The sequence below is a fragment of the Mauremys mutica genome, chromosome 16 (genome assembly GCF_020497125.1).
Source record: "Mauremys mutica isolate MM-2020 ecotype Southern chromosome 16, ASM2049712v1, whole genome shotgun sequence".
NCBI lineage: Eukaryota > Metazoa > Chordata > Testudines > Geoemydidae > Mauremys > Mauremys mutica.
The window spans coordinates 16253545-16274048 of record NC_059087.1 but is presented as its reverse complement, the minus strand read 5'-3'; the positions used below and the strand labels follow the sequence as shown (position 1 = coordinate 16274048).

Genomic DNA, 20504 nt, shown 5'->3' with positions numbered 1-20504 from the left:
CTGTGAACTCCAAGCCCACCTCCAGGGATACTGCTTCTGAGTCACCTAGAATGGAATCAACATGAGCAAGTACTTGAAGAAAAAAATGGTTGCCTGACTTTTGTACTGTTCTTTAAGATGTGTTGCTCATGTCCATTCCATTTCCTGCCCTTTAGTTGGAGTTGTCAGCAAGAAGGAACTGAGAGGGCGCAGGGCCAGCAACAACTAAATATACTGATGTATGAGTGCGGCACTTCAGAGGGTGCCACTGACAACCCTACAGATACTGCTACGGCAAAAATCTGACTCTGCACATGGATGCACACACACAGATGTGTTGCTCATGTCCATTCCCTTCTAAGACCAACAGTTACAAAAATTAAGTAACTTTTTTCCCCCTATCCCAAATCAGAGATGAGGCTTAGTTTTTTCCCTGCTTACTTATTAATGGAGAAGTTCCACACAACCTGAAACCTTGTCCCTGCATAAATCATTACATCCCCTCTTTGGTACTGAAGTAGTCTTTTATATACAGAATACAAAATGTGTAAGCTTTAGGATAAATTGCCTGTATTAGATTTCTTCAGTTGAGAGATTACTTCAGAAGTTGATAAATCCATTTTTACTAAGTTATTGAACTTTGAGGTTTCCATTTCTTACATTCTGGACTTGGCTTGAAGTAACACCACCCCCGTTGATGTGCTTTGAATGGCTTGTTCAGTATATAGAGAAGTTTGACCTTTTAATGTTACTGACCAGCTCACTGAAAATAGCTTGATGTAGAGGATCTAGTCAAACACTAGCTCTGAAAAAGAATAGTTCACATGGGCTCTTGAGTTCATAGTCAGTGTTATGTCTAGCATCACCAGGGTCCTGGTCCACAACTGAGGGCTCCTAGGTGCTATGGAAATGTAATTGTACTGCTTTAAGTCCCCAGTCACCTAAATTGAGCTCCTGTGCATCAATGGAGGGAATTAATTCTAAGAGGGGGGGTGACAGACAGCACATTCATTCTGACAGGGCAGCTACTGCAACAGTCAGAGGTGAAATCCTGGCTCAATTAGTGAGTGAGAGTTTACCTAGTGTCTTTATAGACAGTGTTTTAGGTTCAGTTGCAGTGAACTTTGAAAGGTAGCATGAATCCCCTGTTAATGTAGTCAGGTCAGCTAGTTCCACATGGGAGAAGCAGCTATTACTCCTGGGGCACTTCTGTGCTAAATTTTGCATGTTTGTCAAAACAACACTATCATCATGCCTGTTTCAATTATTTTGGTAATTTATTTCAAAATACTTGGCCAAGTATGTCTAACAATACAGATGACAAAAATGATTCTCCTGGGAGTGGAGTGTTAAAGAAACCCCTATCACAAGCCACTTCCTGTTATGCTTTTGTCAGGTGCCTCTGTCTGGGTGTGTCACATGGGCCAGCTGTGCACACCTTGAGGAGGTAGGGGGGAACTGCCCCTCCAGTCTTGTAGTCAATTGTGTGGGTTTTTTCCCACCCTGTACCCCTAGAGTTATCATATTTCAAGTTCCCAAATAGAAGATAATGCGAGGGGGAACTGGAGGGGTGGATGTACTGGGAGAGAGTAGTTACGGGTACTGGAGGGGACTGCACAGGGCCCCTGGCCCAGAAACCTGCACCCTTCCCCCTCCAAGCCATACCACAGGCTCCATGTAGCTGTTACTGTCCTACCAATCAGAGATGACCCATACCTGCTGCTGGGAGGAGGGCCCCCCACAATTTTTAAAGGTTTGTACCTCTCCTGGAAAGCAGCAACCCCACCCTGCAAATCCCAGCTGTTGCTCCAGCAGCTGCTATGCAGGGAGAAGGCCCAGCCACAGCACATGCCTGAGCAGGGCCAGCAAACCCAGGAACCACAGCCTCCCCATGCAGCCACACTGCACGTTGGGCTCTGATGGGTTTCACCATTCCTAGCAGTGGCCAGCAGCCCTGCACTGCCAATTCTGCAGGGGGGGGGGAGGGGAAATGGAATTCTGCACAGAACATTAATTCTGCATTGCACAGAATTCCCTCAGCTGTAAGCTATGCTCTGAGTCAGATAAAGCTTCCATGTGGTCAAAGTTATGCATGAGAAAGCTCACATTACAGTACTCTAGGCTGTAGGTGCTGGAAGAATAGTTAACCACAGTAAGGTCCATAGCTTCAGTCTTATCCTAACCTTATACCCATGTATAAATTATTCTGCTGTGGAAGTTAACTCTGCTCTGTCATCTTCCTCCAACATCTCTGGAAAAGAGTATTTTCTCGTGCATTTGTTTTGTTCTGAATTTTTTCTCTTTTTGAAACAGGAGTGGGGTAGCACTGAATCCAGTCCTACTTTCACTTTATTACAGAACAAGAAAATCTCTCTCCCTTAAAAGTTGTATTGGATCTCAAACATCAGGTTCAGTTTGGCTCATAGCTCCAGTTTAACTCAGAACAATTACACTCCTGGAGGGTGATCCTTCTGCTGAAGGGGGCAACCCATTGTCTGCACCAAAACCACAGAACAGAGGTCCATTTTCTACTAGAAGTATGTAAGCTTCACGTATTTCAGATTACAAGCACTTTGAAGAGGGAGCTCAGAATCTCTCTCCCAATAGCAAAGACTTAGTCTATGTACCAGAACAGCTGGAAAGTCTTTACAATAGTAACTAAAATTCAGGCTCGCTTTAATGCAGGTTTATAATCAACTATTTGCAACTGCCAATTCAAACCAACATCCAGGCTAAGGAAAATTCAACAGTCTTTTAAAAATCAAATTTATTTAAACTGGTCTGCAAAGCAAAAGTCTCCTGTTCAATAGAATTGCCCATCTGCCACATGGGCATTAAATGATGTTCGCTATCAGCTATTTCACTCATCTTCCATACTATTTTCAAACAAAAAAAATTTCTTGGGCATAAAAAGCAACTCTACAATCACTCAACTTTTGGAGGGAATCCACGTCTGACTCCTAGTATTATACCTGGACAGTAATTTTATGAAGAACATGCAAAATATTCAGTTCAAGTCATGCTGGCCTTACATTGAAGGCATTGGGACATCTTTCAGGAGTACGTGTGCACAAGTGAAAATAGCAGGTTTTGATTCAAGTTGTCTGTAATAAGGTTGTTTTCCTTGTAGGAACTGGATTGTTTTAAGCATCTTGAAGTTAAACTAATCTTTGTTCACTGAGTTGAAAAATGCTGCTGTCACTATACTTAACTGAAAGCCTTCATCAGTTGGAAGTCAGGTAATTACTATGTTGTTTCTGCTGATTCCTCAAACTGCAACATTCTTTAACTATCAAAAGTAACTTCTACCTCTTAGAAGGAAATCAATAGGTTAAGATGGTTGCCTGAGTATATATAATATATATGCATGTGCACAAACTGCCCGGCCTACCACAACATTAGGTGGAAGACAGAGTTCCTACTTTCTCTTCAGGTGGGTCAATGCTGCCATCCTGGGTAGAATCTGCTGCATTTGCATTCATGACCTGAGCTGTGTCAGGGCTTGCTTCAGTAGAGTTTCCATTTGAATGTTCTACCCTTTCAAAGAATATCAGCAGCTCACAGTGCATAGTCTGAGGGAACAGATCCACTGCCATTGCTTTAACTGGACGGAAAGGGGTTCCTTTGACTCGATTGGAGGGGGCCCGACAAAGACTTAGGAGAAAAACAAAGTATAGTATTAATTTTCCTGGACCATGAGCACCAGTCTACATTTTCTAGGAAAAGCCCTTGCATCGTTGTTCGCTCCCCTTGCCTCATAGGATGACCATACATTTCAGATCTACTACTTAATCAGCTACTGGAGGGCAAGTCTTCCTCCCTCCTGCCAGGAGAGTCTGCCACCACCCAATCAAAAGTGGGTCTCCTAATGCAAGGTCAAGTCCTGCTATACAATCCTATAGCTAATATGATTAATCTATTTGTATGCAAAAAAGGAATTCAGCCTCACTTTTTTCAGGAAGCGTATTTTGCCTGCTGGCTTTACCTGACCAATTCAAAAACTTACTCCACAAAGTTGTTCATGGCAGCTCTGGGATTGCAGGATACATAGATGAGCTTCTTCAAGTGTTCAGCTCTTCGGATTGCAAGAATGACTTTAGAATCTAGGTGACAAATTAAGAAAGTTGTTTGCCAATAGTGTATGTTACTATATTTGCAGAAAAAATTTTAAACTTGAGCATAAAGGTTGTCCTGTTAATATTACAAGCCTGTTTCAAGTTTTCTCCTAACAATCAGCTGATTTCATTCTGTTACAATCATTCTACTAAAGTATCCGTTAAATAAGACCTAAGTAAATAAACTTACGTAGTCCTGCCCGAGGTGGATCTACAATTGTAATCAGGTTGTGTGAAGCTAATAAGTTAATTAAAGAAGGAACAATGTCTTCAGCCTTTCCACAATGAAATTCAATGTTATTCAGATCTGAGAAATGTAGATATAAAAATAAAGAACTAATGTGAAATTTCTGTATAATCAAAACATCTTTTAAATTAGTGTGCACACATAAGTAGGTAGAGTTACTAGGTAAATTGTTCTTACAGTGTTTTGCATATAGAAATGCCAATATTTGATGCCTTGGGACAAACTATGGATTGACTTTTGCAGGTGTTGCCATCAGTATAATATTCAAGCAGACATACTAAAGCTATTGTGTTTAAATAACCTATTATTGTGCCTGAGAGCTAATATACAACTTGAAAATCACCATAAATAATGAATGACTATTGTAATCATGCATTAAAATTCTGTGTCAAGGAAGTTCTCCCTCTTTAATGTGCCATCATTAAATGTTATGGTACATAGTGTTAAACAATGTTGTCAAATGAGCAATTTGCTGATTAAGTATAACTGGAAAATTATATTGCTTAAGTTATTTTTAAAATTCATCATCATCATCATCATCACTCCCATAACAGCACTGGTCATTGAGACACCATCATTGATAAGCAACCAACCAACCATCTCCACCCTTGACGATTGTGTTTCAGTGCTTAAGTCGCCACAAAGTCCATTCCTGTCCATTCTTATGTTGTCAATCCATCTCTTCTGTCTACCGCTTCTTCTCTTCCCCTGTACTGTCCCTTGGAGGATGATCTCGGATGGCCGTATCACTTCAGCTTGCACTTCTTCATGGTTGTCAGGAGGTCTTCATTTGACCCAGCGTGTTGGGTGATGATGTTGCGGACCTCTTCATTAGTGATGTGGTCCAAGTAGGAGATGCCCAGAGTTTTACAAAAGTATCATCTCCACTACCTGTATTTTCCATTCATGTTCTGCCATAAGGGTCCATGTCTCACGTACACACACAACAACAATACACCTGGCACCTCCTGGGAATCTCTGAGGTCAGATTTTTAAAATTAATCTATTAACTTCAGTGGATTTTTATCAATGGGAATATTTGATAGAAATAATTACAGCTTTCAAGTAATTAATTCAGGCTGGAATTTTCAGATGAAAATAAGGAAGTTAGGCAATTTCAATGGAAATCAGGTGCTTAACTCTTATATTCCTTATAAACAAAGAATCTAGCAGTTACACACACAACTTTACCAACCATTAATTTGAGCATTCACTTTGGCGTCCTCCACAGCTTCTTGACAGAGTTCGATTCCAATAACTTTCTTCACTTTCTGTGGAATCAAAGAAAAAAGATAAGTGGGTCCAACAGGGTGTGACACATGCTTGATGACACAAGTACCAGACTGGAGGAAAACTGAGGGTGATTGTCATGCATCAGTAATTCCTGCCACAGCACAGGCTTTAGAAGTTTATTTCCTGAGTTTACCCGAGGAAGAAAAAAGCACTACCTTTACAGCAGTTATAAAAATAAAATAAAAAAAGCAAGTGGTGAGTAAACTAGTAGAGTATCTTCAGAGTTTGTCTTGATGACCAAACAGTGCACAGCAATCTGGGGTATAATCTACAGCACACACCATGCTAGTGCGCTGTCTGTGGACACTGCTCCTGTGCACTAAAAGTTCAATATTGTGTAATGATCTACTCATTTCAAAGCAGAATAGATCAATGCACACAAGGGAACTAGGCACCTGCAGTAGCAGGGTCTACACAGACAGGGCCCAGCATGCTACTGCGGTGTAGATTTACACTAATTTGCTGTGCACTAATTGTTCCTCTAGACAAGCCCTCAGACTGTTCAGTAGATAAGAATAGGTGGAAAGACTTCCCCACCTCCACATATAGGCAGACATTTTAGTCATGCTCAATTTATTCTTAAATATATATCTCCCTCATTGCCAGCCCTGCAAACTCTGCCTTAGAGTGAAACAGAATTCTTTCCACTGTGTGCATAATTACCAGTAATAAGAAATTATGATGACTAAATTAGGCTCTCAATTATGTGTGCACAACTTTATAGCTGTCATTGGTTTTCCACAGATGTAACTGAGTAGGACTTAGTAAATAATTATGTTGCTGCATAAAATGGAAAAGAGTCCAGCTCAGTCAGTCAGTTTTAGCTGTACTGTTTCTAGAAATATTTTTTAAAAACTGTCACTAAAGTAGATTTGTCTTTGAATATATGCAGAGACAGGGAAAATTCATGAATAAAGCATCCTTTTTACAGTCACTTTTCAAAATATGAACTACACCTTCATGTACTTTTGACAATGAAAGTTGTGTCAGTTGCTATGAAGTTAATTGAAATTAAGTTATGTGGGACTTTTCAAATCTAATAAAGGAAATGTAGCCAGAATATCTAGCAGGGAAACATTTATTTATGTCCAGAATTAAATCAACTTCCTAAAGTACTGGCAATAGCAAAGTGCAATAACTTGATTTAAGCATTTTCCTCAGTTAAATGCAATATGAGAGATCTGCAACTTAACTTTCAAGTTCATTTTATGACTCACTGTATTAATTTAATATGATTTGCTGAACAATACATTTAAGGCAAATGGCTCACCTTTGCCAGTGAAATTCCAATTGTTCCTGTTCCACAGCAAATATCAAGTACAGTGCTATCTTGGTTCAGCTGGGCCCAGTCTCTAATGGCTTTATAGAGAACCTCTGCAGCCTGTGTATTTACCTATGGAATTCCAACACAAATGTTCCCCTTTGTTACAACAGCGAAGGTAGTAAAACCAATACTGTACTTAAACAATATTAAATCCCTTTTATGAAAATGTGCTTCCCCCTTCCTCATCTCTAACACACTTATTAAAATAAGCCAACTTTTCATGTAAAGTTCAAAGCAGAATTGTACTGACAGCATGAGATAGCAAATCAAAGTTTATCTCTAGCAACAGCAAGATATACAACCGGCCCAACAGACCAGGACTTATTCAAGGCTTCGACCAAAGTTATCGAACTTGACCAAAGTTTAAAAAAAAAAAAACCTATGTAACTCCTTCGCCTATTTGGATGTTGCTTTGGTATAAATTCAAACATGTAATACAGCATACGCTTAAGGCACTAAATAAATAAGTCGTGTTTGTTGGACATCAAAATTAGAGGGGACAGCAAACACAGGAGAACAGGGCCAAACTGCAGGCAATGAAGAGACAAATCTATGTTAAAGGTCAATTCCTACCCAGGGAGAGGAAACAAACGAAACAAAAAATACTCCACATACGGAAATAGAGGACATACCCATGTAACTACATCCATCACCTTGTCTCATTAATGCTGCCTGCCTTAATTTTACTTTTCCTGTAACCAAGTGTAGTTATGGAAAGGTATGGAATCAGGACTGGAGTCAGGGAAAAAAAGAGTTGTCCAGGTCAGTACCTTTAACCTAGAAAATGGTCTACATTAAGAAGAAGGTAAGAACTTAATAGCTTAAGATTTCAAGTGAGGAATAAAAATGCAACTATAAGATCTCCTTAAAGCACGTGTCATTCCCAATTTCTAAAGGAAGTTAGTTACATGCAATCTAAGGTGAAAAATATTCTCCTTCCCCTAATGCTAGCACTCACTTTATTTCCCCTCCCCTCCAAATGTTTTGTTAAACTAACATTACCTCTTCTGTGTTTTCAGACAAGCAATTTATTTGTTGAGGCTTAAGTGTTTGCTGGAAGAAAATTTGGAATACAACATTTGTAGTATATTTCCCAACGGGCAACTGTACTACTTCTTCAAGGAGTGTCCATGTGGGTGCTCCACTGTAGGTGAATCTGCATCCCTGCACCTGCGATTGGAGAATTTCAGTAGCAGTGCCCGCTTGGGTCACACATGTGCTGTCCCTGTCTCACGTCATCTCTGATGTTTACATAGTGCTTTGTGACCAACCCCCACCTCCGCAGTTCCTTCTCTACCACAGAGTCCCTAGCAGGAGATTCCGAAGAAGAAGGGTGGACAGTGGAGCACCCACAGGGACAACGATCTCGAAAAACCTGTTATTGCACTCAGTGAGTAACAGTCCCTTCTCCGAGTGTCTTTGTGGATGCTCCACGGAGTGCAGAGCAGTGCCCCTCATTGGAAGGAAGGAGCTTCGGAGTTGAATTTATGAAGGATGATAAAACAGAGTCTCAGCAAAGCATCTGATGTCGAGTTCTGTTCTATTGCATAGTGCTCTGTGAACATGTGGGCTGATGCCTAATAGTTGGAGGCAGGTCCTGGCCGATGTCTACGGGCTGGTTTGTGTTTAGTGATCAGATTAACTAGATCAACAAATCTGTGTGGTGGGATGGAGATTAATTGGACTGAATAGCCAGTCTCGATTTCTAATACCCATTTGTCTGACATGATACTCTGCCACGCTGGGTGGAATGGGGTCAGACAGTCTCCAAAAGGATGGATGGTTGTAGATGGTTCCAGCACTTGAAAATGGGGGAGGCATCTTGGGTCCTCAACCAAACCCTCAAAATTGCTGTTTCGAGCAGAGTTGCTGGGATGGCTGAGATAGGAGTGGTCTATGTCTTGTAGCCCTCTGTCTATGCCTCAGTGGTTGTACGTATGACACAGATTCGTATGGCACAGGTTGTTCGTTGCAGTGAGTAATATTTCCCTTGCTTCTTTCTCTGTGTGGGTGTATAGATGCCTACAGACCAAAGAGTCACACTTGAATCTTTTAGGGTGTGAAGCAACTTGATCTTAGCTGAGAACAGCTTCAGTCCCTCAAATGGGAGATCCTCCACAGTGGGCTGTATCTCTTGGGGAACCCAGAAAGGTGGAGCCAGGAAGCCTGGCGCATGACTATGGATGTAGCAATGGATTGTACCACTGTGTCTGCCGAGTCCAGTGAGGTTTGTATGGCTGTTTGAGCAAGAATGTGGCCCTCCAAGATGACTGCTTTAAATTGCTCTTTTTTTTCCTAAGGGAGATGAGATAATAAATTTGGACATTTTTGAATAATTTGAGTGGTTTCACATTTGGCTATGAGTGCCTCATAATTGGCAATTCTGAATTGTAGGATCGCTGCTGAGTAGGTCTTAGGCCCAAAGAGGTCTAACCACCTTCAGTTCCTATGACACGGGGTGCATCAGGATTGATGTTGTCTGCCCTGTTCATTCACACCCTCTACCACCAGAGAGTTTGGTGTGGGATCTGAGAACAAAAATTCCATTCCCTAGGAGGGGATGTACGGTAATATTTTTTGTCTGCTCTTTTACAAGTGGGTGGAATTGTTGCTGGAGTCTGCCAGATGGTCTTGGGTGGATCTATGCACCTCGTTATAAGGAAAGCAATCTTGAATGAAGTTGACGTTTATAAAATGTCCAACAGCTTGCGTTGAGACTCTGCAACTTCTTCCAGTGGTAATTCTAATGAGTTCACAATCCTGTTAAACTCCTCTTGGAATTGTTTAAAATCATCACCCGTCGTGGATGGTGGGGGCAAGACTGCTTCGTCCAGAGAAGAAGAAATTAGTAGCTGAGGTGACCTCCTGATCTGAAGTCTTCTCCAACCCTTCGATCACCTCTTCCGCAGGATCGGAGGGTCCAGGTATTGAGGGTGATGAAGAATGTCTATCTCTCCCTGTGAGTACTAGATGGCTTAGAGCAGGGGTTCTCAAACTAGGTCAGGAACCCCTCGGGGGGTCGCAAGCTGTCAGCCTCCACCCCAAACCCCGCTTTGCCTCCAGCATTTATAATGGTGTTAAATGTATTTAAAAGCATTTTAATTGATGGGGGGGGGGGGTTTGCACTCAGAGGCTTGCTATAGAATCATAGAATATCAGGGTTGGAAGGGACCTCAGGAGGTCATCTAGTCCAACCACCTGCTCAAACCAGGACCAATCCCCAGACAGATTTTTGCCCCAGATCCTTAAATGGCCCCCTCAAAGATTGAACTCACAACCCTGGGTTTAGCAGGCCAATGCTCAAACCACTGAGCTATCCCCACCATGTGAAAGGGGTCCCCAGTAAAAATGTTTGAGAATCACTGGCTTAGAGTAACATTGTCAGTACGCCGCCCATGGATCCCAGTTGGATCACTGTGGCAGGAATGGCATTGGTGGGGATATCCTTGGATGTGTATACCACCCATGGGTTTCGGTCATGGGATGGTATTCAGGATGTTCTGGTGGACCCAATCTGGTGGCTGTCTGCATGGAGAAGAAGTGGTGTGATGAGTAGATCTCCCCTTCCTCCTCACCACTGGAGAAGGGAGGAGCTGATCTGGATGGTGGTGTAACTTGGCATGGTACCGATCATGCTGGAGTAACATCACTAGGAGTTGGAGAGATTCCAGTGCTGAAGAGACTAGCAGGTCTTTGTGGAAGAAAAACTATCGCGGTACCGAGGAAGTTGTTGGCATCACCAATGAGACTGCAGCTGTTGTCGGTACTGATGAATGCACGCTATGCATTATATAGAGGCAGAAGGTGGCGCCATAAACAGTCGTGCTTCTGAGCTGCTTTTGGTGATGTATGTTTGAGTGGCTCCAGCACTACCATGAAAGGGAGGATAAGTTTCCCTCTGCTGCTCCTCTCCAAACCTGCCCACTTAGGGTCTTTGGCTGTCACAGTACCAGGTTTTTTGAAGAGTGTTCTTTGCTCTATGAGGGTAATAAGGAATGTCTGTCAGATGCTGTCGCTGGAGACTGATGTCTAGGAAGAGTCCATAATCCTAGATTGGAAGTCAGGTGCACAGACTTCTCCATCAAAAGAAGCTTTGGCTTAAGGTTCCTTGCTTTTCTGGTGCAGAGTATTAAGATTATGACAATGGAACACTTCTGCAGAACGTGTGAGGGAGGATATGTATACTATACTAAGGGGTAACTGGGAATAATGAAGAAAATACCTAATCTACTAAAAAAAAATTTTTTTAAATAAAGAAAAATAAACAGGGAAGAGAAGGTAGCTAAACTGACTAACTGAGCGCTATAACTACTAAGGCTAAATCTAATTTTTAAGATAAAGGCAAGCTTGGAGGCACTTCCAATTGCTCCATCTCCAGCCAAGGGCACTAGAAAAGAAACTGAGAAGGGTTTGGTCGCACAGTGCTAGGTAAACACCAGAGATGGCGCGAGACAAGGACAGTGCATGTGTGCCCCAACCGAGCACTGCTACTCAAATTCTCCGATCGCAGGTGCAGAATACAGATTCATCTGAAGTGGAGCACCCCAGGGATAACCATCCTGAAGAACTTCAGTTATTGCACATGGTGAGTAACCAACCTTCTCTTCTGTTCTATTCAGACTGCTAACACAGAATGTGTCAGATACCAAAGTAGTACAAAAAAATCCCATTAAACATTCACTTCATTTAAAATGCTGAAACTAAATATTTAATATAGCAAAAACTGGTATTCATCCACTAAAAATTATTTTCAGTTACGTCAGATTTATGTAATTATGGAGTTTAGATCGCTCAGTATATTTCTGCAGCCTCTTTGTCCATGCAGCATTTTTTCTGCAGTATTAGCCATCTTACTGTTCTTAGCCAAATATTTTGTTAGAAATGTTTAAAAATCTTAATGCAGTAATTTAAGCAGTCCATCTTATTACTTCAGCTCTAATAAAATTTAATTTAGCAGAACTCAATACCAACATTACTTGGAAAAATGCATGGGGGGAAATTCTAAACTTTAGACCAAGAAGCTCTTCATATATGTACTTATCACCAGCCAAATGTTGTAAGGGCAAGTCTTCACGATTGGGTGATTTTCTGAAAGAAAAAAGCCACCAAACACATTACAGCAGGTTTTAGCCATGGCCACTTATAGTACAGACACATTCAAGGGGGGCGGGGGAAGGAAGAGGGACACTACAAGCACGTTAACGGGACCTTTAAAAAAACAAAAACAAAAAACCCACCAATCCACACAGACACACAACAGTTTAAAAACAGAAGTATGTTGGTTTCTGACCTTACATTTGCTGATTTTCTATTTTTACTAGTGAGAATTGGGCATCACTATTAGCACACATAGGAAGCCTAGCAAAGTTAGTGAAGAATAATTTAGTTGGACATAGAGCTGATTGTACAATATTGTACAATTATTTTGCTTCACTGTAGCAGGATGAAGCCTATCAATGCAACAATTAAACAATTCACAGGCTGTTGTTAAGAAAAGCTGTAAAATATCTTAAGACCAAAAGTTTTGTCTTACTGTCCAATTTCTGTTCTCAGAGGGTATATCTGCCATTGTACAGAGGCAGAAAGAGGAGGCATTTATTGTTTCTGGAAAAATAAAATGGGGTCCTCAGGCAAAAGGAGAGAGATTGCTCTGTGAAGGACAGAGATGAAGAGAGCAAAAGCAGACAGAAACTGGCAAGAAAGGAAGGAGGTGGGGAGAGCAGGAGAAGTGTCCCAGAAAATTTCTTCCTGGGTCCTCCACAACAAAACAAAAAAGGTATCCCTTCCTGTGACAGCCCCTAACTAGCCAGGTTTATCCCGATACAAAGCTCTAACTGCCTTTATCCAATAAAAAAGGGCACCTAATCCACAAGTAGAGAAACAACAGTTATGACACAGAAGACCATAAAATATTAGGAGTCTTTTGCATGGAGAATGTAAATAATTTTAGTAATAAAATAACAACACTGCTACACTTTCTATATTCATTGCTATGCAGAGTGGTAGTTACAGGAGAAATGCCACTTAAGCTTTCCTTTACAGGTACAAAAACTTACCTCTGCCCTTCCTCTACAAAGTAAAGAGAGGTGACCCCACTCTCCTTTCCAGTTCCTTCTGTAAAGTATTTTGCCAGTGAGGTTCTCAGGTCAACAAGCTCTTCTTTACTTAATTTCTAGACGTTCCAATTGAAAGGAAGATGTGATTATTATATGTTTGGTTATTTTCCAACACTTTAATTTAGTATTTGTTCTGTTCAGTTTTATTCATTTGCTTGTGTATTGAGAGGCAAATATTTATATATGGAAGTGTTGTCTAAGAACAGAAAATATCAAACAATGATTCTAAATACTGTATAATTTTGTATGGGACATTAAATGGACATTAAATGGACATAGCTTGGGTTTTATAAGAGTCATGTGGCTACAAATGGCGTTAACTAGTGGGACATCCTTATTCCAGCCTGGCCTATGTAAAAGGCCCAAACCTTCCTCTATACATTCTCCCAGATTCTGTAGGGGAGTGGACTCTAGTCATTAAACTCTTCTGCCTCATCTCCTTCTGCTCCAATCTGCTACCCCTCCTATGCCTGCTCCTGTTGTCGGCTCCTTCCCATCAGCCCCTCCAGTCTTCTGCCTCCATCGACTCTTGACCATTCCCCCCACCCTCCTGCTCTTAACTCCTTTCCTCGGTCCACTTTTTCCTCACCCCTGTGTATGAGTCAGGCTCCTCCTCCTCATCCATGCTATCGGGGCACCAGTGGCATGGGGCACTGAGTATTGCTCATTTCATGCCCTTGCCACAGTGGCCCCCAGGCAGCCAAGAAGAGCAAGTCCTGCTTGGCCCAAGATAGAGAATGCTCAATAGCTCTGTGGGGACGCACATGTTCAGTCCAGGTGACATGTAGGAGCTGTGTGAGCATATGTGAACTGAGATTTTTCAGAAGCTAGCAAGCTGGACAAATTTGAGCAAGTTATCACAGATGATAGAAGTCACGTTCCTGAAACCAAGGTGAACCTCCTGCCAAATTTCAAATCTTTGCTCCAAAGCATGTCAACTCTAGAGCATCTCAATGAAATGGTTTTAAGATTTTTTTTTAAAACATGGGCAAAACTTATTTTCCCTAGCCTAGTTCTTGGGAGTAGCTGAACCATTTTAGTTGAAACTTAAAAAAAAAAAAAAAGAATCAGTGTGAGGCAGACACATGGCATAGAAAATTTCATCCCAAAACATTTAAGCATGGTAAAGTTATAAGCAACTAAAAAAAGGGGGGGGGGCTTTTAATGAGCAGCACTGCGCAACATTAATTGTAGATGTTGCTACCTGTAACACCCTTATACATAATACATGGTCATGCTTTGCCTAATTTTTATATGTCAAATCTTAGAGCCCTGCCCCACACAGGGATTCCATACACAAAATAACATTTCCCAGAGACATGACTATGAAGAAAGTCTTCAGATAATTTATAGTTTTTGGACAAACTGACTGAACTTTCTTTTAAAAAAAAATAAATCTATAAGCTTTGTAATTAAGAGGCAGAGTAGTTATGAACAACATTACTCGTATTTAATCTGATAATATATAGTACTACTATCAGAGAACTTTGCTTGAGAATCAGCTAATTCATTAAACAAGTGTCCATTGCATTCAGGGTTTTTTCTTATATTATATAAAGCTTCAGTACCTGAGGATTAAAATAAACAATTGCCATGATATGACCATTTTTGCTGGTGCGGACCGTGAGCTGTTTCCAGTGACCTTCGTAGGTTTCCAGGCTGTACACTGAGTAAGGGGTTGTCCTGCAATTTTCAAAAGTTCAGTTACTGAATAGAAGAGCAACTTCTGAATAATGTTTAATAATTCAGGTAAGTAAAACAACTCCACCATACAATAAGGTAGAAGAAAATAAGCTGTTATTAAATTCAAAAGATTAGTTTTGACCCTTGTTGACATCTGCAAAATATACTTGTAACTGAGGGAGTTCTGGCCTGTGGTACACTATGGTGTCTGCCACAGAATTGTGGTTATCCCTGCCTCAGTTTCACTTAGTTCGTTCAGGAACAGAACCTATATCTATCAATCTTCATCTGTAACTCCAGTCCTCCAGCTGGGTTACTTGTGTCTCTCCCCTTTTGGGACCGAAAGGAGTCTGACTCTACCCAAAATTCTTCCAACCCCTTTAGCAGATCATTGCTCGATAGTCCTAGATTTGGCCCTTTGTCTCAGGGCCTCTCCTAATCCCTTTTCCAGTGCTATCCCCTTTATAGGTTTCTTCCCTTCTTTCTTCAACAGGACAGAAATAAAGTCACTTAAAACAGGAACACAAAGCCGAAGTTCAATATGTCTGTTATTGTTTCCACTCAGATCAGGGTTCTCAGCAGTCCTACACCCACCTGTATGAAGGTGGTAGGGACCCAGGCCCGCTCTCTCCTCTGTATCATAGCTTGGGTGGTACGATCAGTGGCTTATTCGTTTAAATCTCTTGATGTTTCCTAACTCAGGGCCTTGCAGGTACCTCCTGCCTGGTAATCTTCTCTGATCCGTTCTGGAAGAACTGGGTTTCTCTGGATGACTTCAGGTCTCACCCTGTGGAGCCCCTTCACTGTGGCTCTGTCTGTTCTGGCAGGGCTGCAGCCTTTTATCTCTATTGTTGTTAGCCTGCACATAGACTGCAAGGGAGGTCCCTTGAAGCATCTATACACCCAATCGCAATACCTTAAGGCTAAAACTCAGATCCAAGCCTTGATCATCTCTCCCCTAATGAATTCAACCTCTTCCTCCTCTCTGGTTTTCATGATTCTCACCTGTCACCCTTCACTTAATCAAAAATACAGATACAAGTATCTTCCTTCCTCAATGTTTAGATCATGTCATTGCCCTTTAAAACTTCTCAGTTTTACCTTCAGTGTTCTGCCACATCTCTATTCTCATTTCTTCAAAATCTTTTTTTGCCCTTTTCCTAACTGTTCCTTACTCAGGAGTCTCATATTTTCATCTTTGTGCCCAGGGGCGGCTCTAGGTATTTTGCTCCCCCAAGCACGGCAGGCAGGCTGCCTTCGGTGGCTTGCCTGCGGGAGGTCCCTGGTCCCGCGGATTCGGCGGCACGCCTGCAGGAGGTCCGCCGAAGCCGCGGGACCAGCGGATCCTCCGCAGGCATGCTGCCGAAGGCAACCTGCCTGCTGCCCTCGCGGCGACCGGCAGAGCGCCCCCCGTGGCTTACCCCCCCAGGCACACGCTTGGCGTGCTGGTGCCTGGAGCCGCCCCTGTTTGTGCCTTCCTTCAGGCTGACCTTACATGTGGAAAAGTCCCCCATTTTCTTGTATACCAAACTATCGCCCTCTGTCATTCAAATTCCTCTTTAAAAAAAAACTCTCTTCTCTGTAAATCCTTTCAACATTAATCAACCAATTACAATGAGAACATGAGAAAACTTTAAAAGAAAAGATCTGCCCTATTTTGAGATTGGGCCATTTAATATTTTGATTTAATACTGCCTGTCCATCTTAGATCTAAATACCTTAAGGCAGTAACTGTCTTCCTCTATGTATTGCATAGTGCTGAACACACTGAAAAAGTAAAATAAAACAAATAACACATGATGAGCTATGTGTAAAAACAAAGTATAAAGGAGTTGCTACAGAATGGAACCAATTTACTTAAGTTTCAGTTCTAAAATAACCATCCAGCTCTTCAAAATGTTTCGTTTTGTACATGTTTCAAAATATTTAAGACAGCAAAAACCTTTCAGGGTAAGACATTCAGCCTAATTTAGTTCTCACCTTATGTAGTCTTGAAAAGCCTTCACTACCTTTTTGGCAACAGCAGGAATGTGAATAGTCTCAAATGGTTCCACTACAGCACAGCTTCCACCCTTGTATTTGCCAAGGCGACAACCCACAGTTTTGTCTTCTTGATTTAAACTCATTCCAATCAAAAATTCACATTTGTTGCGGTATTCAGTCTAAAATTTTAAAATAAGAAATAAAATTACCTAAGCTATATACATAGAACCTTGCATATCAACTGCTCCTGTCCTGAAACATCTGTTGTAGCATTAGTCTTAAATTTTAATTTTGTAATACTAAAGTTTAGTTAGGGAATTTATTTCTTTATCAATGGCCTGAGACCCAGAATACCAAATTTCAGCCCATATGGAAATTTTAATTTCGGAAGAAGGGTCTAGGAATGATATTGTTGAAAGAACTTGAGTTATAGTTAGGAGGTTTTGCTATATCTGGGTAATAAATGCAAAACTCCTTTGAAAAAATCTGAATTTGTATTACAGACTAGTAAGCAAGCCTATGGAGAAAAAGCACAATCCAATATTTTTCATTTTTGTAAGGTTTCAATTTGTTTATAGCCTTTTTTGTTTTTTTTACTCCTGATTAGTAGTTCCATTATGGTATTTATGCAAAATGTAGTAAAGCACGAGCTTCTATACACTTACTGTGGTAGCAAAAAAATCTGTAGGTTGGTATTACCCATCAGATAGTCCCCCATCCCTCAGACCAACAGAGTTTGTTTACTTTCAGAGTGTACTACACATTATCACTCCATGCCCACAAGTTAGATTCTGAGGTACCTGTAATGGTGATGCTTTCACTCCCTCTAGTGGGCAACAGATTTTATTATACTTCTGCTTCTGTACAAACAACCACGGTAACAGGGCTTTGTTGTTGTTTCCTATTTCCCTGCAAAAGTTAAACAGATTTACAGAAGACAAGCCTTTCAGTAAATATATGTATTTAAAACAGCTGAATCAGGTTAACTGGCTGTTATACAAAACAATACAGGACCATTTACAGACATCCAATCAGGGCTTTGGAGTGGAGCCCGGAGCAGCTCCGGAGCAGTGGAGCTGCAGGTTTTTGCCTGGAGCTGGAGCAGAGCCGTAGCACAGCTCCAAAGCCCTGCATCCAATTTTATTTTTCTTGCCTGAAAATCAAGTTATTTAATACCTGAAGGATATTCTTCCACAAGAGTCTTGTCAATGGGAAATCTAAACTGTATTTTCATCTTACTGCTACTAAATGCAGATTTTAAAATCTATATAAAAATACATAAAGTAACTACAAAGTTCTAGGATAAAGCAACTGTTGATCTGTCACCCCTTGGTTGGAATCACTGTAAAAAGGGAAACAATAGAGTCCTGCAATTTTCTGTAACAACCTCCCTGACTAATTAAGGAATAATGTTGACAGGTAAAGGGAGTCTCATCCAGTCCTGCTCAAGTGAAATAATGGCTGCTGCAAAGTAGAATCTTAAGATGATGGGACCTGGGTGGGTATTTAAGCATGGAAGTGGGGAAAAATAACCTTGTCTGCTTTTATTTTTTTAAGTATCTAATGACTATCAAGGTTAAATGTTTTCTTTATATGGATAGTTATATAACTGAATAAGGCATAGCTAAAACTGTAATTTTATATTAAATATTTTCTTAGGAGTAATTCTTTAAAGACTAAATAAAATGTGAGAATTAAGAGTAGAAGGGTTGACAGAAGACCATCAGAATGATGTGACTGAAATCTTACATCTCACCACCTAACAGAGTTCATCCCTTATATCACTGAGAACCTGCCAATTCTAGCTTTTCAGTGGTATAAAATCTTATTTTTTAACCTTGGTGGTTTATGGAATAATTTTCCTTAAAACCACATCCCTTAATTTAGCAGGGTCTTTTCAAACAGATTAAGTACTACAAATATCAAGTCCTATACATTAGATCAATGTAATTTTCAAGATCTGGGGTTGAGGTGGTAATTTAAGGAAAAGCATTCTTACATATTAAAAGAGACTTACTTATACTGTTATATTTGTGTAGGGAATAGAGAAAAGGTTTACTGGATTTTAGCTATATTAATACAAATTTGTATTAAAGCTCATGAACATTAGTAAAGTACCATTACAAAAAGAAATTACTTTGTCAGTTTCTGCAGCACTTGTTCACACTCTTGCTTCTTCTTTGTCAGCTGTTCTTCATATGGTATATTCCATAAAGGCGTCACCACATCTGCTATCTGTTTACTGAGAGACTCCTCTTCACTGTCTTTTGCTAAAGCTAGACGCTTTGCTTCTCTCTGTTCAGTGTCCTCCACTTCTTTCTTCCTCTTTTTTACAATGGGATCAGCTTTAGGCTTTGCGAGCCTAACACTCAAATATCTGCTCTTCCACATGACTCCATGAAGGACTTTCACAGCTTTGTCCCTTTCCTCCTCACTTTTAAATGTCACAAATGCAAAAGTTTGTTTCCCAAAAAGTTTTATCTTATGAGGGTTAAGTCCATATTTGGCAAGAAATTTCTTTACATCATTAAAGCCAATATATTTTGGAAGGTTCTGAATTTCTACTTTATAAATCTCTGATGTAAACAAATCTCCTTTGATATATCTGTACATATCAGGGCAATTTTCTGTATTCTCTGCATGGCTACTATCTCCTTTGTCTTGCTTAATTTCCACCTCAGTCATACTTTCTTCTTCTACAGAAGGGGCCATATTTTCTTCTTCAGGGACACAGAGACTACTATTTCCTTCCATCATTTCTTCAGTCCTGTAAAGATTTCAGTTTTACAGATTTAATACTCTTTGAACGAGGACTTGTTGAAGTTAGAAAAATGTTGGGAGTTTGACCCACAATGCACCCCACCAACCCCTGCTACCAATATGCCACAACATGGTTCCATCGCCCTGGGCTAACACCATGTGTAATCATGACCACGCCCCTCCAAACACACCACAGCATGCCATCCCCCATTACCAGCGTACCACTGCCGCACCACCAAGATGCCACAATGCACAGTACCCTGCTCACATAACAGGGTGTGATGCCATTGCAGCATTCCACTCCATGCTACCCTGGTGCCAGGGCCCCATCAGGGCGCACTCCCCCATGTGCCATAGCAAAGGGCCATCACCATACCCACCCCACTCGAGGCCGGGTGCCACAGTGCACAGCCCTGAAGCCACACTCCCGCGTGCCACAGCAAGGGGCCATCACCGTGGCCCACCACCTCACCTCACCCCATGTACCATGGTGCAACGCCGCCGCCACCAGCTTGCAGCACTATCACTACACACCCCGGCACCAAGCGAGCACCCTCACCCACCCGTGCAGCATCCAGCGCACCAAGACCCTAGCCATGGGCATCCCGTCCGCGCCCCCCCGGACCACCCCAGGCTGCCACCGCATCTCAGCGCGGCTCCCTACTTCTGCGCCCAATAAGCACCTATGAGGCGAGCGTCGGCTCGGGCTCCGCCAGGAGCGGGAGGGAGCCCTCCCCCCATTACACTCACCTCCCGCCCATCTCCCCGCACGACCCGTCCCCACCTCATACTGCCCACATACACCCGGGGAGGGCGGGCTTCAAGGAAGGGGTGGGTCTTGCGTGACGTCACCGGGAAGCTAAAATGCCCGCGAAAAAAAGCGAACTTTTTTTCAACCCGTTTCCACAGATTCTGCCATGGAATCCGCCCATTGCATTTATAAAATCCTCCAATCCTAATAATACACGATTAAAATACCCCCCCCTTCCAGCACACACGCAGGC

At 41.6% G+C, this 20504-nt stretch overlaps 1 protein-coding gene across 1 annotated transcript; it reads right to left on the bottom strand.

The window, feature by feature from the left end:
* Positions 1-2728: 2728 nt before the first annotated feature.
* TRMT2A (tRNA methyltransferase 2 homolog A) lies at positions 2729-20437 on the bottom strand. The gene is given in 13 exon segments (XM_044989509.1): positions 2729-3633; positions 3986-4082; positions 4285-4401; positions 5537-5612; positions 6905-7027; positions 11935-12046; positions 13015-13130; positions 14643-14757; positions 16738-16919; positions 17541-17649; positions 18878-19507; positions 20285-20394; positions 20396-20437. Coding segments are annotated over 13 exon segments (2085 nt in total). The 3' UTR covers positions 2729-3377.
* Between the last annotated feature and the right edge of the window lie 67 nt (positions 20438-20504).